The 27,032-nt window shown below is 40.8% G+C and overlaps 1 protein-coding gene across 1 annotated transcript in view; it reads right to left on the reverse strand.

Annotated features, from left to right (window-relative positions):
• Positions 1-1,427: 1,427 nt before the first annotated feature.
• The window catches only part of FREM2 (FRAS1 related extracellular matrix 2), a 136,942-nt gene continuing 111,337 nt past the window's right edge, over positions 1,428-27,032 (reverse strand). The window contains exons 12-24 of the mRNA XM_031465926.2: positions 26,726-26,856; positions 24,969-25,127; positions 23,553-23,856; positions 21,488-21,619; positions 20,026-20,357; positions 15,460-15,652; positions 13,398-13,502; positions 11,915-12,042; positions 11,682-11,816; positions 10,779-10,905; positions 9,709-9,896; positions 9,349-9,495; positions 1,428-7,920 (exon numbers count right to left, since the gene is read on the reverse strand). Of these exons, the coding sequence (XP_031321786.2) occupies positions 7,408-7,920; positions 9,349-9,495; positions 9,709-9,896; positions 10,779-10,905; positions 11,682-11,816; positions 11,915-12,042; positions 13,398-13,502; positions 15,460-15,652; positions 20,026-20,357; positions 21,488-21,619; positions 23,553-23,856; positions 24,969-25,127; positions 26,726-26,856 (2,594 nt within the window). The 3' untranslated portion in view covers positions 1,428-7,407. The remainder of the gene's footprint in view (positions 7,921-9,348; positions 9,496-9,708; positions 9,897-10,778; positions 10,906-11,681; positions 11,817-11,914; positions 12,043-13,397; positions 13,503-15,459; positions 15,653-20,025; positions 20,358-21,487; positions 21,620-23,552; positions 23,857-24,968; positions 25,128-26,725; positions 26,857-27,032) is intronic.

Raw genomic sequence — 27,032 nt, forward strand, 5'->3', positions numbered from 1 at the left:
GATTATTTCACTTAGAATGATGATCTCCAGGTCCATCCATGTTGCTGCAAATGGCATTATTTTATTCCTCTGTTATGTGTTCTAATGCAGCCTATGTGTGTATGACTCACTGTCTTCTGAGTGGTTTCAACTCTGAGGAAGGTCTGGGGAAAGTTTTGGATCTCTTTTTGCACAGACTCGTCTCCAGATACTCTTCCCCTGTTAAGAACTGAGCCTGCATCTCTGACCTGCCCCAGTTTCCTCCAGATATAATCTTCCTCTGTCCAATCACCTTCTCTACCACCTTTGCCACTTTGCAATTAGTCACATTTACACATCCCAGGTGAGATCTTAGCGCCTTGGAATGTGTTGTGGGCTCTTGGGGACAGGATTTTCAAAGATCACTATTGAATTTCCTTCGGGGCCGTTTCCTGGCTTGGCTGGCTGGTAAGGAGGAATCAGCGCAGTGTAGGGCCCCACTCTCCTCCTGATGTCTTTTTTTTCTTGTCAGGTCCACTTTGACTAATTCTGGTTTGGGGGCTTTTCCCTTAAATTGGGTGCCTCTTGGGTAGTTGTGACTCTGGCAGGGAGATCGTGCAACTCACTGTCAGTATCGCCGTGGGGCTGGACCATGACTCTTCCCTTCCCTGGCTCCCTTCCCCAGCTTCCTGAAGGCCAGGCTTTCTCCCCAGCAGCTTGCAAATCCCCTACCCTATACAGACCTTCTCCTTTCTCTTCTACGGTTGCTTCACACATTTCCGTTGCTGATCACAACCTTTTTGCTAAAATGCCGCCATTTCTCCCCCGAGTCTTGGAAGTGCCAGAAGCTTGGACACAAGAATTCTTTTTCCCTATCTCCATCTTCTTTTGTGTATTTTGCCCTTTTCTTGGATTATTCTTCAATAGCCATAAGGAGCTGTCTTTGCATTTCTTTCTGGTATTGAATAGTGGGAGCCACAAATTAAAATAAATCAAATGATTATGGACTTAAGTAAACTTTGCATACAAGTGACTAGTCTCCTTGGCAGGAGAGACACCCCCCCCCCCCCCCAGCAATAAATCAGATCAGTTGGTTCATCCTCACCACTGCAACTGGGCCAGTTTTCACGGCTTCACAGGACCTAGTCAACCTGTTCCCTGGGATAAAGGGTCAGTTCCCTAAAGATGCTGTTGCCCCCGGCAGGCCTCTGGCTGTGCCTGCACCTGTTACAACTGCAGGTGGGCACTAGGACCCTGCAGGTAAGTTCTGCTGGGAAGCAGCAGCATTTTACCAGCAGCATCAAGGATGGTAGTGAGAGCACGGGTCTCAGGCTGGAAGCCTGCAGAAGCTCAAGGCTCCGCCAGCAGAATGGAAATAACTGATCCTCACTGCAGACTACGGGGATTCTGTGATCTTAGAGTGAACCAAAGTTAAAGGCTACACTACAATAACTTGGCCATTTTCACACTTTTATATTTATATGGGCTTTATTTATACTCAACATGTGATGAATTTTGAAGGAAAACAGATGCAATTATGAAACACAAGTGGTAACAAAAATTACTTTAGATGTAGATTTAAGACGGGATGGCTCCAAATTATTTGCATAATTGAATTCCCAGGGATAAACTTCAATATCCAGCAGATATGCAGTGTCCTAGCAAATATATGAGGAAAAAAAAAGCTTAGACCCTGTTTGTTTTTGAAGAATTCCCATGGGAAAATCACAAAGGCTATTAAGTTCTGTAAATAATTCTATTACACAAAGTCATGCTACTCAGTGGCTAGATAAGTATAAATTTACTGAGTGTTTTAGAGGGCACTTGGTACAGAAGTAGGCACTTAAAATAATTATAAAACACACAACTCCTTGTCCAGGATTAAGTGTTTTTGTATAGACAAATGGGCTTAAAGAATATCTTGCCAAAAACTTGAATTCCTGAAACCACGGAGAAAGTCCCTGCTTTGTAATTTCTTTTTGTAATGTGCTTAATCTGGGCACATACAGAAATTTTCTATTAGTCTTACTAATAATTGCCTTTCTATATTGTAAGTGATTTTTATGATAATGATCTTTATTTTTAATGTTAGCTTTTAAAATTTTACATTTCTCTTTTCTTTCTTCTTTTTTCAAGTACACCACTGATGTTTCCAATGTCACAGATTACCCAAACATCAGAAAGAAGAAATATCTGTAATTGAAATTCACTAGGAGTATATAAGTAGTCATGTGATCCGTGGAGGACACATCGTGGTAGCAGTTTAAGAGTCTTGTGCATTTGATGATGATATTTTTAAACACTTTAATGTTGCTAACAGTTTAATAATTTTCTTGCCGTTTATTTCATTGCAAAGTATTCAATCACCAAAACAACTTCATCTTGTGATCTTTGGCCTTTTATTGTTGCTCAGTTAAATTCTTAAAAGGGTTTTTTTTTTTTTTTTTTTTTTTTTTACATCTTAAATGTCAATGTTGAACTTCCACTGAGAAAATCAAGGCACAGATTGTCTTCACATTATTCAATAGGATGCCTTTGATCTTTTGCAGGAAGTTTTTTTCTTTCTTCCCCTTCATCCAAAAGGCTTAACATTCTCAAAAAAAAGGGATATTGCACAAATGCTGTGCTCACTTGCCAGCTTTTGGATGAATGAAAATGCTAACGATTTAGTGAAAATGGTAACAGTTTCAAAACTAAAAGGGGAGCATTACTAGCAGAACGGCCCATCTCAGATTTGTCAGAGAGGAAAAAAACAAAAGTCCATGAAAAAAAGAAAGAAAAAAATGAAGAAAGGAAGTAAAGAGGAAAGAAAACAAAGTAAAAGTAGATGTTGCTAGAAGAGCAGTTGTTTTGTATGTTGTTGTATTTGCTCTTTAGCAAAATGCAATACTGAAAAAAATGTAAACAGCAAATGTCAGGGAAGAGGAAATAAATGCACTTGAAAGACAGGGAAGAAAGCAAAACTGTTTAAAAGTTCGTACATTCAATATTCTGATTTTTCTCCCAACAAAATAAATCAAAAGAGTCTCACATTAGCTTAGTATATGTTGGTTTATCAAGTTTAGTTCTAAAGAAAGAAATCAGCTTTCTTTCCTTGTTTAAAAGTTTTCTGTGTAATCTTTCTAGGAAAAATTGTAGGAAAATACCACGCACTTCTGTTTTAAAATCTCTTACTGAAATCAAAATAATTACCAAAATCTCAAGGTTTTTTATTCTTAACTTCAAAGGATATAGAAACAAAGAGAAATAAACAGTGAGGAATATTTTGAACTTACGGATAATATTTTCTAAAAATTCTTATGTCATTACCACATAATACTGGAATCAATTCTAGGAAAAAAATCTTAAGGAAACATATTAACCTTTGAATTAATGTCAAAGAAACTCCCAGGGTAGTATGCTTTCACAAATGACCATGTGTTGACCTTGAAAAATCTTTGTATGAGTGATTTCAGTTAGATAGGTTTTTCATTTCTTTCTAGAAATGAGATGTTTGGTTTTTTAATATGTGTGTGTGTGTGTAATTATAGTTTCTGGCCAAATTATACATTTCTGGACTGATTGAATATTTGAATTCCATTCATTTGCCATATGGTTAGTGAAGGTACCTGAAGATACCTTCATCCTTTTAGTATTGTTACCATGGCTAGAAAATAATGAAAGGTTCAAAGAACCATAATACACCTGTTTTCAAGTTAATACAATTATGTAAATTCTAAACATGTAAGATACTTGCATCTTTAAAATATCTTTTTCTTTTCCTATTAAAGGACTAAATTGGTTTCAAAGTCAATACTAAATAGGTATTTTCAAAATAGTAGCCAAAAATCAAATTCCCAGCTTCTGAAATCTGAATGTCACTACATCTCACTGTTACTGTTACAATCGGACCTAGCTTGATTTGGGGCTGTTTCAGCCCTTAGCACTGATTTGTATGAAGAAAGGCTCTCGGTGGATTTTACGCAGTTCCGCTTTCATTTTTAAAACTGACCTTGGTGTTGGTACCTCGGAAAAGAATTAGAGGCGCAGTGACTTGATAAAGAGGCTCTTTTGTTGCTTACAGAACCACATCCCTTTGTGTTGGGTCTGCAGTTGGTCCTCTTATCGCAGATGCCTTGCAGCAGCAGCAGGGCAGCAGAATTCGAGGGACCTTCTCTCCTATTGTTCAGCGTGGTGTTTGTGAGAGGGACTTCAGGAGGCGCTGATGGTGTTAAGGACCAGAAGAAGAGTTTACGTGTTATCACCTATTCTTGGAATGAAGTGGGCCTCTCTCTGCCATTAAGAGGAAAGGACTACACAGGGCCACTGACATCTCTGCAAGGTACTTTCTCTGTGTGTGAGTTTGCATCACTGACTTGACTGTTAGATCTGTGTTCAGAATGACCCATAACGTGCGGGGGTCTTTAGACGGGGAGGAGTGGGCTCCAGAGCTGATGCTGCAGAGAGCTTTCCAGCCGTGGCTCACAGACAGAGAAGCTCATGCAAATCTCCATCCCTTTAGTTCAGAGCAAGAGCTACATTTGACGGCGACCTGCCTGAAGGCAGGGCGGGCAGCTTGGTTTTCATCCCTCCACGTGGCTAACCCTAGGGGAGCATTCTGTAAACATTAACGGGGGAATTGACTGAAATAGATAAAACCATCGTGAAAACACATTGATGTATTTTCATGCTTCATGCTCATATGCTAAGAGAGCCACTAATGCTTAATACTTAGTTGTGTGTTTTGTGTTTACCATGCAATGTCAACAAGACCTTGTTTTCACTGGAGTCAGAAGCTTCTGGGTACCTAAGTGGCTTTATCGCTCATCTCCTATCTTCTGTAGGAAGTTATTTTAGGTATTTATTCTGATAGTACCAGAATAGTTCTCTGACAACAAAATATTAAAACTAAGGCTCTATTTTGCTGAACAACACAGCATTGTGTCTGAATTTTTATTCCACAAAAAAGAGTTTTTAAAGATTAAATGTCTATTAAACCACATAGTAAGTAAATAGATATTAAGAAAATGATGCAGAAGTCTAAGTAATTAATACTTAAGAATGCTATATCTGCCTACTTCCCACAGGCTCTCTTTTTTCATGGGGAGGAAGAGAAGAAAGAAGAGAAGAGGAGGGAGAAAGAGAGAAGGAGGTGGGCAGAGGAGAGATTGTTCTTCATTAGGAAAGGACATGCTTTGTATGATGTAAGCTCTCCAATTCATCCAAAGTGGTCTCTTTAGAACAAATCATTGTAGAGAGAAATTTGGTATGAAGCCAACCTGGCCCAAAGACTCAAAACAGACCTCCTGTGATGATGGGTCACTGATGACAATACCAACTGAGAGAGATCCCCATGAGTGTGGGATGGGCTCTGAAGCACCTTGACCACTTATGTACTATAAAGCTGATTGTGAGTCCCTGCTCTTACAGAATGGAGAAACTGAGTCCAGTGCTAAGTAGTAAAAAAGTCCACACACTATCTGAAGCTGCTCAAGTCACACTCATTCCTATACATGTTATGAGGTAGCCAGCAAAGGAGCTGAGCAAAGCTAAAGAAAAAGGGATCATTAAGAAAGTGTTAACATTTGTTTGATAAACAAACTCCGGGGCTGTACAGCATAGTTACACAAATCCTTTGGGGAAACTTCTGAATTGTAGGTAATACTTTAAAATTCCGCAGTGGATGGAGACCACAGTCTACCCTATTTTCTAAAAGACTTTGGGAAGTGTAGCGCTGCCCCAAAGAAGAAAGACAACGGTTGGACACTTTTGCCTCTCTCCCAGCACCAGTATAGCTTCCTTTTTTAAGTCAAGAGATGGTTCGTGCTCACAGACACCAGACTGGAAGACTGTTAGTGCCTGCGTGACCTGAGGAGAGGCTGGCCTTCTAAACATCTCCGTTCCACCAGGATGTCCAGCTTGGCCAGGTTGTAACTAGACATGAAAGGGGATCCCAGGTAGCACTGGAGGCTGAGTATTCAGGTATGGTTCTTTTTCTCCTGACCTGATTTTTGTTTGAAATACATTTACTTGCTTTTGGAAGATTGGTCACTAAACTACTGACGTTTCCCCTTTCTGACCCCAAATTCTGCTTTTTGATGAAATCACATTTCCCAGAAAGACCTTCCTGAGCAAGCCCACTCACGTTCCTTGGTTTTTAACACTGAAAGCAGTTTTACAAATTGTATTTTTAGATACTGAGACGGACCACACTGCATCAGTTCACCGAACTGGAGACACCAGGGAGTGATGCTTTTTGCTTTGGCCAGAGAATATGATCAGTGATGCTGGCCACCTCCAGGATCATCTCTGCAATGACAGGTGCAGGGATTCCTGCTGTTTGAACCAGATGGTGATTAGAAAGCTAATAAAATATCCTCTGGCCAATTTAAGCTTTGGACCTTGTTGTGTGACTATGCACTCTGAAGGTTAACCTCACGTGTCATTGTCAAAATGTTCTTTGATTCTATAAAGTATGTGTAAAAGGCACTTTGGTGAAACACAGTATACTAATAAATACCACATTCTCTCTTCACCATCTGAATGATATTTCTCCGGATCATTTATGGATTCAATACTGCAAAACATCTAGGCTCAGTTCTTAGAGAACATTGTCTTGCAAATGTGAATCTAACTCTACGGCATTTATCATCAAAATGTCACCAACCCTCTCATTTCCCACAAATGAGCACCAATAAAGTATATTATCATGCAAGAACTCTACTGTTTCTCACTATGTACCAAAACAGAGCAGTCTCTCTTCAACAATCTTTTCCAGGCTCAACATATTCTTTGGCTTAATTTAAAATTAAATAAGCAAATAAAACAAGAAGGGTCTGACAAAGATGAGGAACAACCCAAATCCAAGTTAGTGAGTTCCCTTCCCTTGGTTTTTCCTTCCACTCTCTCTCAAGGAGGAGAAAAGGCGATCTGTGGGTCGAGCCAGCCTTGGTCATAATTCAATGCTGTCTTCACCTGTTAGAAAACTTGTCACAATAAACAATGTGTTTATCATTTTTTCCAAGCTACAAGTTAAAATCTTTTTAGTAATAAACTGTTATACAATGAATAAACAATGTGATAATTGCACCTTCAAGATTCATACTAACATAGCAACAAGAGACTCCTCTGAAGCTTCTCAAAGAGCCTGTTAGCACCGCTGAATAGGATCGTTTCCACGTGGAAGAGAAAAGGCCTCGGATGTGAAGTGCATTCCTCCCCGCGGTCCATCTATGGCTTCGCGGACCTGTGGCTGCATAGTTGATGCCTTCTGGGCAAGAGGAAAGATGTGGTCTGTGGACCGGACTTGTCCTTTGATGCATGAACGAGTTGGACAGAACTCGAAGTTCACTAGTACAGTCAGATCCTCTGAGCAGCTTTGTCACCGAAGTCCCCAGTTCTCCGAAGCAGTTGGGTTCCTAGGTTTTCTCCTCGGCACTGGAAGAAAAGGCCGAATCCCGCCTGCGGTCGTCAGACCTCAGAGCTGTCGCTGGGGTGGCCCCGCGGGCGCATCATGGGCTCGCTGCTGCCCGCGCCCGCGGGCTTCCTCCGGGCGCGCCTCCCGCGCTTGGACACCATCACCACCGCCGCCACGGCCGTGACCCCCACGGCCAGCAGTCCCGCCGCGACGCCTCCCGCCACCGTGAGCAGGCGCACCTCCGAGCCGGGGCTGCCGGGCTCCCGGGCGAGGACGCCGTCGGGGGGCACCCTCCCCGGGGCGGCCTGCCTCCTGCTGGTGCGGTCCAGGGCGATGTGCTGGATGTTTGTCCCGCGGTTGTTCTCGGCGCCGATTTCCCACGCCGGCGGCGGCGCGCTCCTGATCTGCCTCCTCTTCCTGCTCCGGGCGGCTGCCTGGGGCGTCCCTCTGCTCCCCAGAGAGTGGTATCGGCGCTCCGCGCTCCGCTTGCCAATGCCCCGGTTGGCGTTGTCTTTGGATCTTACCGTGTAGATGGTGTGTATGTACCATTCTCGGCCCAGCGCCACCTAGAACACACCGCTCTGTTCATCAGAAAATTGCATACTGTGCCAACCTAAAAACTCGCGACTCTTTGCAAGAGAAACGAGTGGCAGAGCTAATAAACAATAATTTAATTTAGTCTGCAGAATTAATCTACCTGAGATGTTTACGTGTGTAGATGTGCAAGGCTTTGCGTAAAGCACTCCAGAATACTCTGCGCAGCTCTTAAGGGAGCATGTGCTGGTAAGTGGTTGGTAAGCTATGACTTGTCAGAGCTGTAGGGAACTCTAGATCACACAGGCTAACTTACTCACTTGAAAAATTAGTAAATGACACGGTTACAGAGAACAAACTAGCGGTTACCAGTGGCGGGGGAGGGGGGACGTCCGAGGGACAAACCACTGGGTGTAAGACAGGCTACAAGGATGTATTCTACGACACCGGGAATACACTCAACATTTTGTAATAACTGTACATGGAGTGTAACCTTTAAAAATCGTATAAAAATTTAAAAAACTGAGTAAATGAGAACACGTAGCATGAAGTGACTGCCCAATGTCCCTGAACTAGTTAGTCTCAGCGGCAGGACAAGAGCTCAGACCTTCTGCAGCTCAGGACTCTTTCCCAGTATGGCTGGCTGCATATTTACACAGAAGGCCATGGAAAGGTCAGTTTTTCTGCTTTTCCAGGGTCTGTGAAAAGAAGGCATTTTCTTACGGCTCCTTGACGCCTTCAGGATTTCGGAGAGGTCAAATGCTTTGAGAGTTAACAATAAAAACAAAAACAAAATTTAAAAAAAATCATACTTCAACTTCTTGCTTGGAAAAGATTCAGAATAATAGACATGCTTCCTCAAGCTTCCCTCTTTTGGCAGAATAAGGATAACATATTTCTCCAGCCCATCTGGTCTGGACAATTTTTAGTAAATAACCTAAAAGATGTACTTGCTCCCCCAAGGATTCACATCCTTGTGAATACATCTCCAAATCTGTCTCATTTGTCCGCTCGGTGTTGTGGTCTCCTGGGTCTCCTTCTGCCTTCTCTCTCTAGCTTTGGGCTCTCTATCTTGGTCTATGAAGTCTTTAAGAATGGAGATTTCTGGGCTGTGCACAATTGTTTTTCTGAGTCCAGCAGTTCACACGTGATCACTCCAAGAACAGTGGTCATGAAAAGTCAACCGAAAGGAGGTTCTGAGTAAGAAGGGCGGGGTTCCCAAGAATCATCAGATTTAGATTTAGATTCTCGGCTGAATAAGGGTCTTCATGACATATAGACTTTACATAATATTAATATCTGGATAAACATAATAATAGCTAACATTTATAGAATATTCACATTAACTCCGTGCATTATTACGACCACTGCCTTCTACATATGAGATGGCTGAGCCTTCAGACGTGAAGCGACTTGCATGTGGTTACCTAGCTGTTGTAGTGAACGTGTCATTGGCTCACCTGAAAGAGTGGTGTTGAGTCAACTTTAAATCCATCAGATCCAGGCTGATTCACTAAGAGAACAGCTTCCGGGTCATCCACGGCCAGTTTGGCATTAAACAGGACATTTCCAAAACTGGTGGCTTGTGTCTCTGGCTGAGCTTTGTCCTTTAGACAATAAGGAAATGAGGATTGCTGCAGCTAATTACTGCCAACTTTTGCAAGCGCCGAAGGTTTTCCTAATTAGTTTTGTGCAAGTGACCATTACCATAAAACGTCATTTGGTTTCATTCAAAAAGATGCTCTTGTTTAAAAAGTCTAAGACAAAACTGCTTAACTTTGAGTATCTACCTAGTTCATTGTTTGGGTCAAAGCACTTACCACAATTTTAAATCTGTACAAGAGTGAAGGAGAATCGGCCAGGCAGCCATACTCTGCATTCGTTGGACTGTATTTGGGAACATAGCCGTCCGCTCCGGTGCACAGGAACACCTTCTCAATGCTGCAGTAAAAGGAATCTCCCAAATTCTGGACAGGATCCACCATGACCCGACCATAAATGGTATCACCTGAAACAGAGACGTGGGAAGGCTATTTCTGTTAAGTGACAAGGTGCGTCTATGTGGCACTGCAAACAGTTTGTGACAATAACGACACTAGAAAGTACTTCCTTCTCTTCCTGATCTGGCATCGAATGTTGAAGAACTTTTTGTGTTAGTTTCACGATCTGGTCCCTTCCCAGGCCTCAGAGGAGACCGCTTTGAGACGACCACAAGTACTGAAGATTTAAGGACCCCCATGCTCAGCTGGTAGTGGGAAGAACCTCAAGGCAATGCCTCTAATTTAACATTCATAACATCCCATTGTAGTTAAAGTCCAGTTTATATAAATAAGTTAGCTGGCGAGATGTAGCCAAATTAGTATAGAATGACACTAAAAAAAGAAAACATCAGTAAAAATCTGAGTTAGCTTTACCTGAGTCAGACAGAGGGTTTAAGGAAACACCCTGGTATTTAATCACCTATCTCACAGCTATTACCCAACTCCTACCATGTGTGCTAGGCATTTTGTTAGGCTCTGGGAATATACCACTGAGCAAGACAGGTACAACCTTTGGCCGCGAGCTCCATTCTCAGGCAGCTGCAGAACTTGAGGGCACATAAATTAAAAAAAAAAAAAAAAATCCAAGGAAAAAATCCAGACTTGTTCCAAAAGTCACTTAGATAAGGGAAATAGAGGTTAACTTCCCCAGCATAAAAACCATCCTGTAACATATATCCAACTTCAGTGACCCCCTCCCCCATCCCTGCCAAAATGATAAAGCCAGAGTTATATTTCCAAACCCACAAACAGGTTGTAATGTTCCCCCTCAAACACGAACCCAAGAAAGCAAAGGACAACAGATACAATGGCAAACAGACGGAGCAGACTTCTCATTCGTAAAGTGATACCTTCTGCAAAAGCAACATCGCTCTCTTGCCCAAATCCCATGGATCCGTCAGACAACCAGAGACTTTTCTTGGAGAGAAGGTACATTTGGGTGTTCAAGCTAAACTCAGCAGCCACTGGATCACTGACCTAAAACCAAGTGTAAAAGCGCCTTTTATGTGTTGTTGATGGTTCCGGTGGTGCACACATACATTATCCACAGATACACACATGCCTTGTACACTGACAGGCAGAACACTGAACACTGTGATTTTCATGTCCAAACAAACCAAACCCAACCAACCCAGGGAATTGTGTTACTAGTTTTGTACCTTCTTAAGAAGGCAAAACTGTCATGGTTAGACCATTTTTGAATGGGACTAACCTGCATTGCTTGAGCTCATTTCCACTGGTTTATGGGAATGTGTAAAGGACTTGTGAATATCACAGTCAGTTGATAAATACCAACATTTAGTATAAGTTCTTGGGCAAAAGGTGCCCTCACATTTCTTTTAATACATAATGGCAATTAGGTAATTTGAAGCGGCATAAACTACAGGATATTTATTCTCCCTTGATGATCAAGAACAAGACGAAGAAGTGAAGAACTCTGGGGAAAATTCTCAAATCTCCAAGGCAGCAAACTCCAGGAGGAGACCAGATCACATAAGAAAAAAATAGTAATAATAACCCTTCCATACTCTTAAACTGTGGGTTTTATATTCTGAGCCAACAACCGATAAAGGGCAATTCTTTCCTCCTTCCTTCCTCCCTTGCTCCTTTCCTATCTGACTTCTTTTTTTTTTTTCTCAGCCTGCAAGAATTGAAGCCGTTGGGTGAGATTCTTTTTTTTTTAACTGATAAAAGTAAACCATGGCTTTAACAAAGTAGGCTTCTCCACAGGAAAAGAACTCTATGAGACACACCTGTTGGAATCGGATGTCAAGGTCAAAAGTGACAGGTTCTCTGGGGTTGCAGGTGACAGGCAACCGGTACTCTTGATGTGCTGGAGTGGTGCATGGCAACAGTTTTACAGTATAGGTCCCCGAGTAGTCACGTACCTTTAAGAAGAGAGGACATTTGGGTTTTTCATTTTAAAAGAATCTGCGGTGCAATCAAAAGCAGCAGAGAAAGAAAATTGAGAGCCTTAGTCACTTACTGCAAAGTCAGAGACAAAGCTCCATTGCTGGATTGGCTGGTTATAGGTTGGTTCACTCCTTATGAGGCGCAGGGAAAATGTAAGACCTGGATGATCAGCTGATATGATCATGGAGCTTGTGAAGGATGCTAGAAAAGCACCAATAATGATAATGAGATAGTGGCTAAAAGAGTGCATGATAGCTTAGAGTTTTCAAAGTGCCTTATGATATCTTATTTGCATCCATTCTTATAATAAGCCTGCAAAATAGCAGGGTTGGTATAATTATCCTCATTTTGCAGATAAAGAAATTGGGCTGAGAGTGACTGTGTGACTCTCCCGAGATCACACAGCCAGGATGTCTGCCTTCTGATTCCTAACTCAGCGCTTTTTCCACTCCATAATTCTGTCAAAAGAGAATTGTACAGAAATGCTCAAATAGTTCAGGGCTACTTTCCAGGGAGGCAGAGCAGTTCAATAAAGGCGGATGTGAATGCATTTATTGTGCACTGAAACTATGAGCTGAAATTCAGTCTATTAGCATCCACAGAACAGGGCAAACCCAACTTATAAATGGAATCTATTTTTAATTAGATTGCCTCAATTGTGGCTAAACAAAGATTCAGCTTATTAGAAAGGTAGACATGTGGAAGGGAACTTTAAAGACCAGGAAATCCTCATTTTCCAGAATGGTCAATTACAATAAAGCAAAATGATTCTTTTTGATTCTGTATTTTGGAGCTCAGTCTCATAAAAATACAGCAAACCTTCTTTCTCTTCCTGAACTGTCAGCCATTGTGTAGCGCTCCCACCCGGAAAAAGGAAAGACACAGAAGACAGGGCATGAACTGTTTTCCCTTACAATCTGACAGGAGTTGGCACACGGGTAAAATGTGCATACCAGTTCAATAATGAGAAGAATCAAATAAAAAATCATTTCTAATGAAATGTCCTTTGTATTAGAAGAAAAGCTTAGACATGGGACTTCAATGACTGCCACGTTGCTGATATTCACAGCACAGTCCATCAAATCAGTGAGATTTCATAGGTGATACTTAAGATAATTAGTTAACATGTCTGACACTTAAGTATAATAGTGAAGTGGCACTTCTGACTCCATTGTAAAGGTTTACAGTATCTAGAAAAGAGCTGTGCTTACTGAATGAATGACCTAAAATTCAAATTTTGGGACAACACATTTGAAGCAGGGGATGGGAATGGTGTGGCTCAGCTCTCCGAGGAAGTAAAACTTCACTTTAAATCCACTGAATAGAGTTTTCTTTTATGTGTACTTGAACCGTTTTGTATTTTTGTATTTTGTAGCTTCTAGGACGTAGCTGAACAATTGCCAAGCCCTCCTGTAGGCATCTGTGCAGACGCAACTCATTTGAAATTAAGGGCTTCAAAACCCATAGGGAAGCATGCTGAAATATGTGTAATTGTGGGAAAACGGTATCCTGGTTGTGTGGGCAGTGGCTTTTACTGACTGGGCAACGGGGCTTACCCGGATGTGACAGGACAAACAAGCCATGGAATTGAGCCTCCGTCTTGAAGTTCACGACCAGGCGCCCCTCTTCTCCGATGCGCATGCTGGTTGGATAGAGAGAACCTAGGGTGGGGTGGCGCACAAGAGTGGACATATTGGTGACCAGGGACTCCTCATGTACGGGGTTTCTTCCAAAAACAAATTCAGATTCATCTTGTCTTTAAGCATGCTAGCCAAAGGGTATTATCAGAAAAATTCTGAGTGGTCAGAGAGGCAGAAATATTTTTGTTTTCTTTCTTTCTTTCTTTTTTTTTTTTCCCCTAACAAGAAAGTGATGTCTGGAAGGCAGGCAAAATAGAATTAGGTCACATGAATGAGGTCCATGTGAAATATACAGATTGAACACAGCAGGCCAAGATAGGTTTTAAAGCTCTAGGCCACAAGGATGAAGCTGTAAATGGGGAGGCAGGGTGAACTCGTCACATTTTGAAGATTTGGACACATAGGTGGAAACGGGTTTGTGTTCTCCAGAATAATTCCAAATGTTATAGGCTGGATGAAAACTCTGAAGCCTTCCCAAGAAATGTAGCAAGTTGACCAAAGTTGGCTCCAGATACGAGAAGGAAACACAAGAACTTTATGTAGAAGCTGAGAATGAAGAGATGGGTCTGCAGTAAGATGCACTTAAACATACATTTTCTAAGGCAAGATACAGGATGAAAACATCTGAAATGATCGAGAATGATTATTCAGGGTGGTTGTAATATTTTCCACATAGCTTTAAGGGAATTTCAATCTGTTTAAGAGAACCGATTTTGAGATGGCCTCTGAGTATTTCCCTCTGGCTCATAAAAAGTGATGCAGGCATGATGGTCAGACATGCATGGAACCAGAAAAGCAGTGCACGTCTGGAAAGGAGCAGCACTCATTCTACTAGGGGTTAAGTCATTTTACACTTGTGGATTTTGAATTGCGATTCTGACATTGAGATTGAGACAGTTTTGCAGGCGCTTATGCAGCCCAATACTTAGTGGCATTCACCACCACTGTCGTAAGACATCCAGCCTAAGTATTACAGAACAACAGAATTTTTAAAATATTTGAAGAATATTAGAAGTCTGGTCCATCTTTCATAACAAACTGAGTGCCGAAGGTTAAGAACACGTTTGAGATCACACAGCTAGTTCGCTGTAGACCCAGAACTAGAATTCAGGACACACATTTATACTGGGCTTTAAAATGCATCTCTCGGCTTCAGAAATAAACATGTGCAACTTTTTCTCTTGGGTTCATTCCTTACTTTCAGCTGGAACTTCCTCTACCCATTTTCCAAACTCTAGAGATGTGTATAGGTTGTACTGAGTAACACATTAGTGATTAATCACCTTCCAGGTAATTACATTTACCAGTCGCCTATTATGCAGAAATTGAGGTATTGATATGCTTCAGTTAAAATAGTTTTTCTGTGACAAAAATGAAATTTTTTTTCATTTTTATTAGGTAGATTGTTACAATTTGACAGCACATATACAATATATTACATGTAAATACATACACACAATATACTGCACACATTTTAAAAATTTACATATACGTACTGTTCACTGTTTTTAAGAACGTTTAGAGCTTTAGCTTTTTTAACTTACATACTTATCACAGGAATAAAGCCAACCACAAAATAAGAACTAATTAAAAAAGATACATATACCCCGCTACTAACAGCAATATTATTTATAATTGCCAAGCTGTGGAAGCATCCTAAGTGTGCATCAATAGATGAATGGATAAAGAAGATGCGGCATATATATGTAATGGAGTACAACTCACCCATAAAAAAGAACAATATTTTGCCATTTGTGGCCTTTCATTCACTTTTTCTTTTTTTTTTTTTTCACTTCAAAAACCAGAATTTTATAACTGGCATAAGCAAAAAATGAAATTATTTTAAAATAATTTTAAAAATGATAAAAATGATACTGAAAGTTGCTCCTATTTTTTTTACCCACAGTAAAAAAAAAAATTCTCTTAAATTATTCAAATAGGTGAGAAAGCTAGGCTTCCAAGACCCCTATTCACTCACCTTGGAGTTCGGCTTCTGGGGGGCTGCCAATGCCATCGGTCCACAAGATGGCAGTGTCGTACACGAAAGTTAGACGAAGCTCTGACTTCAGGTCAAAATGCTGCCAGCCTCCCACCCCGACGGGGGAATGGAACACGTAGGAGACATACAGAGGGACTCGAAGAGTCACATAGGACTGCACTAGGTTTAGGACCTAAAACAATAAAATGATATCTGTCAGCGCGATTCAGTGTTGTTAATTAAACGAGGCTAATTTTCTACAAGCCATTTTCTCCTTTCACTTAACTGAAGATTCTGAGTAATCACTGAGGAAATCATGACAGCATTCACAACACCACTGTCCTCTCCCCTCATTTTAGAGCAATTCAATACTTGTTACTACACTTTCCTTTGCAACAAAAGATAGGCAGCCAAAATCCTTCAGACAAATTCCATAATTCTCAGCCTACTATACTTAAAGTCCTTTTTCCTTCACATACCATCTAACTTACCTACTTAAAGTGGACAAATCAATGGTATTGAATATATTCAGGGAGTTGTGCAATTTTCATCACAATCAACTTCAGGACATTTTCATCACTTCCAAAAGGAACCTGTACCCATTAGCAGTCACCCCCTTATTCCGTCCTCCTGTCCCAGTCGCTGGCAAACACCAGCCTACTTTCTGTCTCTCCGTCCTTGTATATTTTGTACATTTCACATAAATGGAATCATACGATATATGGTCTTTTGAGATAGGCTTCCTTCACTCAGCATGTTTTCCAGGTTCATGCACACTGTGGCGTGTTTCAGTACTTTCATTGCTGAAGAGCATCGTGTTGTAGGCATTTACCACATTTATTTATCCATTCATCCGCTGATGAATAAACATTTGGGTTATTTCCAGTTTTGGGCTATTATGAATAACACTGTTATAAGGTACTTTTAAATTATTATACAGAGGAGGGGAAATAAAGCAGGAAGGATCTGGAAGCAAGCATGTTTATTAGAGATATGTAATGTTTAAGATTACATGTAATAGTTAAGATGTCTTAGAAATAATTAGTTAAAATGAAATGTCTTGCTTAAAATTTTTACTTTCCTCTTTTGTATTTTGGCTTAAGCAGAAATAGTCTTAATATCAGCTAATGCTAGTTGCAGTCAAACTGCAGAAAACTTAGTAACCCTTCATTTGTTGTTCACAGACAACTATCTTGGATGTTTCAGGTGATCCCTGCAGTTTGGCAACTCTCCCTTGTAAGTTAAATCATCTGCCAGTAGGAGGTTAAGGAAGGCGGAGACCTTTATGAGTCTGTTAGAAAGAGCTTTGTAATCACAAAGGAAAATGCAAGGACCTGGCAATATTTCAAGGCAGTAGAGTTCTCTCCTGAGAACACTGAAGGAAAAACTCCCCTCCTTCATCATGCCGTTCCTGGCAGAAGCAATTGTTTGCAGAGTGATTTCCTTGCTGAGGCGGCGCGTCTAGAAAAGCGCTAGCAGAGGGAACGGGACGTCCGCCGGCGCTTGGCTGGGGCTGTGCGGACCTGGCAGAGAACAAGGAGACCTGGGGCTGGTTCCGCTCTTCTACCAAGAACAGAGGAAGAAGCTTATTTGCCTCTCCTGCAGTTTCACCTGTGACCATAACCGTTCCTCACATTCACCCAATTAAATGACATTTAATGAAATGTCCAGATAAGTGTCATGATGTGGTTAAGAGAACAGGCTGACAAGCGAATTGACTTCGGGCAAGTTCTCTGAATTCTCTTTGCTTCAACTTTCCGATCTCCAAAAAGGGGGTCAAAATTCATACTTGTCTCAGTGTTGCTGTGAGGACAGACTTAGTGGAAATATGTAAGGTACTGACCCATTATGACAGGCATAGAGTAAACATTAAATACATGTTAGATGTTACTATTATCATCATGGTTACTGTTTTCGTTACTACTTTAGATATTTTTTCTTCTTCTCTAGAACCTAAAACTAATGAGGAAAATTAAGAAAATATCTCAAAAGTTGTATCTACTTTAATATATATTTTCTTCTCTCTCACCTATATTTAAATATCACCTATATTTAAGTATCAGTAGTTGGAGGCGAAGTTGAAGTTCAAACTCAAGAAAGTTGGAGGAAACAGGATAGCCTTCCCTGAGCTTCACTCTGAGAGAGTAAGCAACATATTTTATTAGGTTGTATTGCCACTTCGTTTAGACTGAGGCTTCTAGAATTTTATCAGAAGATCCTGAAATTTCAATGATTTGCACCAAATCTGGTCATCCCTATTATGTTGATCATCATGATTATGTTATTAAATTTATTTGCAACAATGCAAAAGCAGAAAAATCCTTTCAGGAGAAACTCAAACCACAAGCTGCCCATCTTCCTCCAGAAGGCAACACAAACCCGGTAAGAATTGGGTGCTTCAATAATTCTTAGATTGCACCCTCTCTTATCTCTGAGTCTCATGTGACACAAACCTTGCAGGCAGGTGAAACTTCACTGAAAGCTAGAGTTGCCAGTTTTCACTTAGGGTAACAACAGTTAAATAGCTCAGCTACAGAAGCAGGGCAGTAACTTCTCTTGTTAGGAATGGTACTGGGAAGAAAAAAACAAAACAAAACACTAAACTTAAAGAATTAAACAGAACTGTGATTGAAAAACTCCAGCAAAGTGTAGTCAGTTTAGCTAAGTGTTTTATCGCGAGAGTTGGTGGAGGAGACAACACATTGAAGGACAGAATTTGCATTCAGAATGCCTTTGCTACACGGGGGAGGTGGGCAGATGTGAGAGGATAAAGCAGGCTGCATGCAAGGTTTTCACTGGAGAAGTTGCATGTATAAAAGACGGAAAAGTACTGCTATTTGCAGAGAAGATAGAAAACATTCTTAAGGGTGAAAACAGACTATAGATGGCATGAGACTCACAGAGAAGCTCTGTGGTCCAAAGTGATTTTTAACAAAGAAGGATCAGAACTCCACTGCAATCCTATTATTGTGTCCCATTTTGTTTATAGAGCCTGTGACTTCAGCAAGATCCTAAAAGAAGAGCGTCCAGAAAGAAAAGAGGAGTGATTTCATAATGGATTGAAAACAAGCTCTGTGGTGAGCAGCTGAAGGAACGCACGTGGTTGACCTTTCAAGGAGAAGGCTGAGGTAGATGTGTTAATATGAGTGTTTTTATTCTGGGGGCAGGACTTCTTTCTTCCACGTTTCTTTCAAGTGGCAAAGACAGGCTGGGGAAGAGGGACTTGGAAGAACGAACACTTAGGAGGGTTTAAGTAACCTGCCCAAGAACACTTCGCTGGAAAACACCGGAGCCAAACTGACGTCTGCATTTGCTTGATTCCAGTTTCCAGGCTTTTTCTACTGTTCCCCTCTGTCTTCCTGTTGCTGTTTTTATCTGCGATTTTTACTAACCCATGCAAGTTTCTGGATATTTTGCTGCTTTTAGAGGAGGTGGAAATAAAGTCTCACTCCCTTGGAGTCTAATAGTTCCCAGACGTAACAAATGGCTGCCCACTTGACAGCAGCAGAATTTATCAAGATTGACAGCTTTGCTCTGGGATTAAACTGATAGTTATCAATGACTTTTCTCTTGTTACTACTTGTTTTATATTTCAACACCACAGGAATATAGCACAGAAAAAAATCCAGCCTCACCTTGACTAAATCTTGAAAGATAAGATATATTCTGGGTACCATTCAACATTTTAATTTATAAGCCTACTTATACAAACTCTCTGTTTTAGTCCAGGTAGGACAAAACACGGCTTTGAATTAAAACACTCATTACAAATCTAAGCTATACCCTGCACATTTTAGATTCTTTATTGTAACTGCTAATGGAGACCCTGCTTCCTTATCAGTTTATTTTTTTTATTATTATTTTTTAAATGGAGGTACTGGGGGTTGAACCCAGGACCTCCTGCATGCTGAGCACACACTCTACCACTGAGCTATACTCACCTACTTCCCTACTATTTTAACAATAATTTTGTTGATGCTGATAGTGGTGACCAAGCAGGGGATTGTATGTGTGTGTGTGTGTGTGCGTGCGTGCGTTTTATGTGTAAATGTCTGTCTGTGTAGTATGAAGAGGAATTAGTAAACTGTAGAGTAGAAATAATAGTATTTAAACGAAAATACTTTTGCCTATGTTAGAAATGAAGCAACCAGATAAGGAGGAAAAGAAGAGAAAACTAGAAAGAAAAGGGAGGAGAAGTGAGGCTAGAAGGAGAGAAAGATAGAAGGTGGCGGAAGAAGAAAGACAACGAGGAGGGAGAAAAACTAGACTGACCCTGAGGACTGTAAGTCAATCTTCATTTTTAGACGGTTCGTAATACGTCATGGGATCCATGTAAAACATAAGAAATGAAAGTGTTTACTTTAAAGAGAAATTAGTATTTGGATTTTGTAGTATCCAAGTAGATTTGGAGCTTACAGCATGATGATCTGCTTTTTCTTGTTGCCTAATAACCTATATCACCAAGAAGGAAGACGAGAGTTGGGATTTATTCCAAGTCTATGCAACTGAACAAAACCAACTGGTTTACCCAGTGAGCAAAGCTGAGATGCTAGAAGAAACCCGTACCTGCCCATCTGTTCCAATGGTGCCTCCGCAGTCCGTGAGCAGTTCTGACATGTCATAGTAGCTAACAAACTCCCATAAGCAGGCCTCCAGGTTCAGGTTTCGGTAGAAGCGTAAGGTATTGGAACCCCTGATAGATGAGCTGTACTGGTAAGGATACGCCTCTCCAATTATTTCCGGATTTTTTGTAGCATCCGTCAAGAAACCGTGGTGGGTCTTCACTTCGGTATAGTCCAGGAGGTTGGAGCACTTGTGGTTTCCAACCCGAGTGCCGTCAGGGCTGAGGGTGAGCTCGAAGTTGGAAAGCTCCTTGGTGGAGATCACAGGGAGCATGCCTACAAGGAATTTTTGTAATCACCGTGACCAGTCTCACCAACAGCAGCAGGCTTAGGACACTTCATAATCGCTTTATCTCTTGAGAAGACAAGTGCTATAAAATACTGCAGAACAGGGATTATAAAAGTGGTATCTTAGGCCCCCGAGGGTCTCGAGAACTTTTCAGGAGATCTGTAACATTAAAGCTGTTTTCACGACTCTAAGCTATTATTTGACTTTTCCAGGCTTATTTTCTCAGTAGCGCATAGTGGAATTTTCCAGAGGCTACAAAAAATTATATATTGCAATAGATTGAATGCAGAAGCAGATATAAGAATGCAGCTGTCAATTACTATACATAAAATACACAAACAGTAAGTTCTATTGTATAGCACAAATTTACAATTTGGCTTTTTACAGAAGAAGTTTGCCAACCCTTAAACTATACTCTGTAGTGATAGTTTTCAAACTTTTTGGTCTTAGGACACTCTCAAAGTTATTTATCTAATTTATAAAAAGGCTAAAATTGTCAGATTTTGAAAAAAACCTGGGCAGAAGGAAAACAGAAATACTTAAGAGAAGCAGGGCTTGAAAGCTTAAATTATAAATTGAGCACTTACTGTATGTTTGGTTATTCAGAGTACAAGCATACCTCGGTTTTATTGTGGGTTTTTTCCCTAGACCAACACAATAAAGCAGATATTGCAATAAAGCAAGTCACAAGAATTCTCTGGTTTCCCAGTATATATAAAAGTTATGTTTAAACTCTACTGTAGTCTGTTAAGTGTGTAATAACATTATGTCTAAAAATGTATGTACATTCACTAAAAATACTTAAGTGCTAAAAATGCTAACCATCACCTTTGCCTTCAGTGAGTCATAATCTTTTTGCTGGTGGAGGGTTTGAAATAGTGCAAGAATTACCAAAATACAACACAGAGGCATGAAGTGAGCAGATGCTGTTGGAAAAACGATGCTGATAGACTTGCTCAGAGCAGGGTTGCCACAAAACTTCAATTTCTAAACAACACAGTATCTGTAAAGTGCAATAAAATGAGGGCTGCCCATATTCAGTAAAACAAACCAGGTAATGAATGAGCAGCAGAGAAGCCCAACCACCCCCATGGATCTGCTTACCCGAGTCACCTACCATCTATGTGAGGCATCGTGACTGTGAGCTTGATCAGGTTTGTGTACTCGGAGTCCTCGGGGCCCGTGTAGCGCAGTTTTGCTGAGAAGGGCTCTGCTCCCACTACCCCTGGCACCCGGGGCTGGCAAAGACCTCAAGACAAAATGAAGAGATGCACGCTAAAAGAAGAGAAGAGTGCACATCTACAGAATATCTTAAACATAGGCACTCTTTATCTATGTACTTTAAAACTTTCCATGGACTAAGACATTGCTGAGAGTGGATAGTATTGGAAAGCAGAAGACCACAGTTGGAGAAGTCATCATAGCAGAGAGTTCAGTGGCTACTTCTTAACATTTTGGGTGTTTTATACAGTTTGAGAAAAAATAGTTATTGTTCATTGTGTTTTTGTTTGTTTGTTTTTCTTTTTAGTGTTCACTGTGATTTAATATGTGCTGGGCATCCTTCGTTATGATCATATTCAAGAAATCATTCGAAAAGAGAATGTGAACAGACATAGTGAAAAATAATTGACAGACACAGGAAGAAAGTAATTGTAGTTTAAGTAAATTGGATGTTTACCCTAGAATAATATAGTTATGACCGGTTATAAAATATATATTATTTATATTCAAATAAAACTAAAAATGCACTCATTTTAAAAATAAAAACTAGTCTCCTTAGAGAGCAAAATGTATATGGTAGAGTTTGCTCTATGTATGTAATTTTTTAGAGTATATGGATTGTAAATTATAACTCATTTTATATCTACCTATCTCCCCCAAGAGAGCTGACTTGAACATTTTCCTCCAACATTTGCTTTAAGAGAATTGTGATATTTTCCTTTTAGTATCATGGAAGAGATTCCCACAATGCTGGATTACAATTTCAAGAAAACTAGGAAATATGCAATTTCTTTTCTGATTCTAGAAAATGTAGGAAATATACAGGGATTTTTCAGAATAGCAATAAAATCAGAATCAGGCCCTGGTGTCTGGGATGTCTGTTTTATTCATTGGAGGGGGCTCATTTTAAAGCATTAATTTATTTTTTTGGTACCAACACAATAGTTTGGTTTTATGAGAAATTTAAAAACCATATATTTTAATCCTAATAAAAGAACATGTTTACTGTATGTGATATCAATAAATATTGATCCTGAATACATAAGGTTGGGAGATGGTTTATATAACCTTTCCTGATGCAATAAATATATTTCTGAAGCATTATATACAAATGGAATTCTTAGAAATAGAATCTTATAAAAGGATACTTATTTTTTAAATCTGATTTAAAAATTCTTCTGCAGAGTAAAGAATTGGTTTATAAAGTGGATTTCCTGTCTTTTCGTGTTGTCTCAGCCACATCTATTTCCCACCTCCTCTGTGTCTGGGCTTCAACCCTGAACTCAACCTCCCTTGTAATAATAAGGTATGGGCATTTGTGCATAGCTCTCTACCTGGACAATCCTCCCCTCCTGCCCCCAGTGAACTCCTGCTCATACAACATTACCAGTGGGGGTGCCGTGGCATCACTATGAGCCCCCTGTCCAGATCTGACCCTTGGGACCATCTGCTTCATCTCCTGATCTCTCTTCCTCTCCCTCACACGCTGCTGACTTCCCTGCTTGGAGTTCCCAGAATATTCCATGCTTTTTCATGCTCCTACGAGTCATGGCTCATGTTTTTCCTCTCTGCTGTTTTCAAGATCCAGCTTAAGTGTCACCTCTTTGATGGAGCCTTTCCTGATCCGTGCAGGCTACACCTAATCACTGCTACTTGTACACTTCAGTGCTGCCCTGTCCAGACTTAAACTGGAGTATGAACTCCTGGAGGGCAGGAATCTTGCCTTATTTTTCATTTCACAGCAAAAAGCGTGACATATGAGCAGTGATCGAAAAATGCAAAATGATTAAATACTTGTTTTCTCATGAATATTTTTGTGAAAATGGCTTATTTTAAAGCACTTATAGAGGATTATGGAATACATGGGGCACTGGGAGGAATGAACAACCAGAAATTAGACACTGATAACATTCCATGGCGTTCCCACGACCTTCCTGGGATCACGGCCGTGCACTACCTACCTTCTTCTCTGCCGATGGTTACAATAGGGCTCATCAGCTCCAGGCCTTCATCGCCCTCGGTGTTCACAGCGCGGGCCGCACACTGCACCCGGGAGCCAGGTTGGAAGTATATGGAGTCTAAAGTGATCATCTTGGACGACGTGAAAAAGGTGTCAAAGTCCACTTCTCTCATGGGGCTGGTCACACCATCAGGACCCGCGGGTGCGCTGCTCAGCCATCGGTACCGGGTCAGAGTGTCATTGATGTTCTCACTCGCGCAAATCGAGCCTGTTTTATCATAGTCTGGATATTTAGGGTTGCAAGCCTATGGGGAAAAACTGTGTCAGCGCCAGAGTACCGAACAAAGTGGACATTATTGCTCTCAAGTTCTCTCTACCTTACTGTTGTCACTGCTGCTTTTTCCCCCCAGCTCTACATGCCATTCATGCAACTTTCAAATTCCTTTTCCCAGCCATGCTAGCTAGCTTCTATGAACTCTAAACCTGCATTTCAAAAACGCATTGGGCTTTTCTACATCTAACTTGATACCAGTAAAAGTGATACTCATTTCATCACCTCTTGAATCTTCAGAGGCGCGACCGCTGTTGCCATGGTAACACTCCAGTACCACCCTCCTCTCATGACCTTCTTCTGTGCAAGAGCTCCTGGCTCCCCAACAAATGAAGTCCACACTCCTTAATATGACACTTCAAGGCCTCTGTAACTTGCACCCCATTACTATTTCTGCTTTGTTAATTCAATAAACATTGACTGTATACCTACGACCTGTAGGTCATTATACCGGGACGGCTGTGATATAAAAACGAATGCTTCCCAGTCTTTGCTCACAAGGGGCTTATAATTTACAGCCAAGAGAAGGCAACTTAAAAAGTAATGATAATATGCCATCTTTATGCTCTTCCTCTAGGTGCAGCCTGCGCAGGAACCACTTCTTCCTGGGGTGACTCTTCCTTATGTGACTCAAACTATTGACAGTCCCCATGACCTTCGCAAGCCTTCCTTCGCAGGGGGAGCTGCCACTCTGTCTCCTGGTCTGTATCATTTTCATGCTGATGATCACATTGCACCCTATAATAGAGTGACTCATTCTAATACATATTTCTCTTCCTTATTTTTAAATTCTTTGCACGCAGAGTTCATATCTTATTTACTTCTGTCTCAGTGACAGACCCTGAGACAGTATGAGACAACACACTATATGCACAGCAGTTCGCAAGCCTCTGTTGGATGAAGGAAGAAAAATGGCAGCTCAACTGGATTAATGTTCTATTTTCCTTTCCAAAGTTCGAAGATTAAATCCTGCAGTATTTTTCCACTTTTGTTTTATCATGATGAAGCCCCTACTATATTGGTTAATGTTTACCATATATTAATTTTAAGTAATTATTTTATGCCTTTCCTCAACTTCCTACTCACTGTGATGCAGATGACAGGATAACCAGCCACGGGTCCAGCACTCTCCTTGGCTCTGGAGGTGTCATCATACATCAGTAAGGACACAATTTGAGGGACCGAAGGAAAAGTGACATCTGCCATGCTGTTTATTTCTTCTATATACACAATGGCTTTGGTCATCTGGAAGGAAAAGGTAACGATCTGTGATGACTGAAATATTAGACTCTCGGTGCTTCAATTGTGCAGCCAGTACTCACAATGCTTGGCAAGTCCATGGCATCGTTATAATAAAAATGGTCACACCCAGAGGCCCCGTGGTGTGACAGGCCCTATGTGCCTGGCTCCCTGTGACCCCGGCACCTGGGTCATATCTCATGGTACAGGGGAGGGTACCTGAGCCCAGGGCATCCTGGATTGGCCAGTGGCTCACAAGGTATTTGGGCTTTAATTTTTTCCTCCAAATTGTGATGAAAGTTGCTAAGTCTGTCTTGGACAAAGTGGAGGGCCCCTGAAAAAGTCAATTAGTTAATGGTGGGAAGAAGGCCGAAAGACACTCTGCGAGAAAGCAGATCCTAGAGGTCGTGGGACCACATGGAGCCTGCGGAAGTGGATTCAGTGAAAAGCGAAGCTGTAGATGGGCAGGGGCCAGAGGCACAGGGAGAGGAAGGAGCTGAGTCACAGGCAGAGGGAGGAGCTGAGTCACAGGCAGAGGAGGAACCTATGAGCATCTATTGCTGGTAAGGTGACAAGAACACCTTGCTGATACATTTCCCTTAGCTCCTGAATAATCTTCCAATATCCGATGACACATCACAGTTTCCAAGCCTATGTTTATGTGTGTCTTGTCAAAGGAAGCTTTGATCACTTGAAGTGATTTGTATGAATCTGTGTATTTCTTACTCGAGAGAGTTTAATACAGTGCACCGTATAAATAAAAGACTCATTTCTTATATGATCAGGACCTAAAAATACATTTGAAAAAGATTTTCTGCCCCTACTTCTTGAATTTTAAATAGGACTTGGACAAAAAACTTCAAGGCACTCGAAGTACCATCAAGTAGTAAAGATTACAAAGTAATAAAATGACCTGTACTTAAGGGAAAAAAATCTGCCCAATTTGATCTCCTGCTAATAGTGGAACAAGTAATAAAAGAAATAGAGTAAATGTGAGCACAGATATTATAAACATTGGTCTGTCCCTTGAATCACTTAGTTTTAAAAATTAGGTTTAAGGGTCAAACTTCTATGGAAATTATGTTTATCTTGAAGAAAGTCTGGCTGATGATACAAAAAATATTAAATGAACACAGAAAATGGCACTGTAACATTTGGATCACTGAAGCCCTGGACATCGATTTAACAAAGCTACAATGAGCAGGTGGAAATTTTGAGGGTTGGCAAAATGTTTTATGGGTTAAAATATCTGTTTTAATGAGATGTGGCAACTGAATTAATAGTCTCATCTTTGTACTGAGATGATGGAGGTTAATTCCAGATTTGGTTGTTACTGACTGAAATGGGAAGGGTGAGTGGGCTGTGGGACTCAGAGACTCTCCTCCTTAAGTTTCACAAGCACGATTTTTCAGGAGAGAGACAAGAATTTTTTGATTCTTGTTTCCTAGTGGAAACAAACTTTCTTTACAAGATGAGAAGGGATTATGGGCACCTCCTTTCCATAATGCTTGTATAAAGTCAATCGATTACATTATGTGATGCTCATATGCATTTTCCCTGATAAAAAGCTGGCCACAAATTCATATTCACATTTTATTACTCACCTGTGTCTCTGCAATCATATTTTCATCGGGTTTTAGGTGCACAGTGAAGGCCTCTCTCATCTCTCTCACCCCATCGGAGATTATTTCAATTTCAACAATGTGCTGGGTGTCCCCCTCCTTAAACTCAATTTCTACAAAAGCAAGATCACAGATTGAAATCTTTCACACACGAATATGGGAAGTTTTTGTTAATCTTCTTCGACAATGACCGGCAATGGGAAATACATTGTACACTGTGGCCCAGTATATTTATGTGTATATGTGTGCGTGTGGGTGTGAATAAAATGGAATAAAAAGTTTTAAAAAC

Source organism: Camelus dromedarius, chromosome 13, assembly GCF_036321535.1.
Source record: "Camelus dromedarius isolate mCamDro1 chromosome 13, mCamDro1.pat, whole genome shotgun sequence".
NCBI classification, from domain to species: Eukaryota; Metazoa; Chordata; class Mammalia; order Artiodactyla; family Camelidae; genus Camelus; species Camelus dromedarius.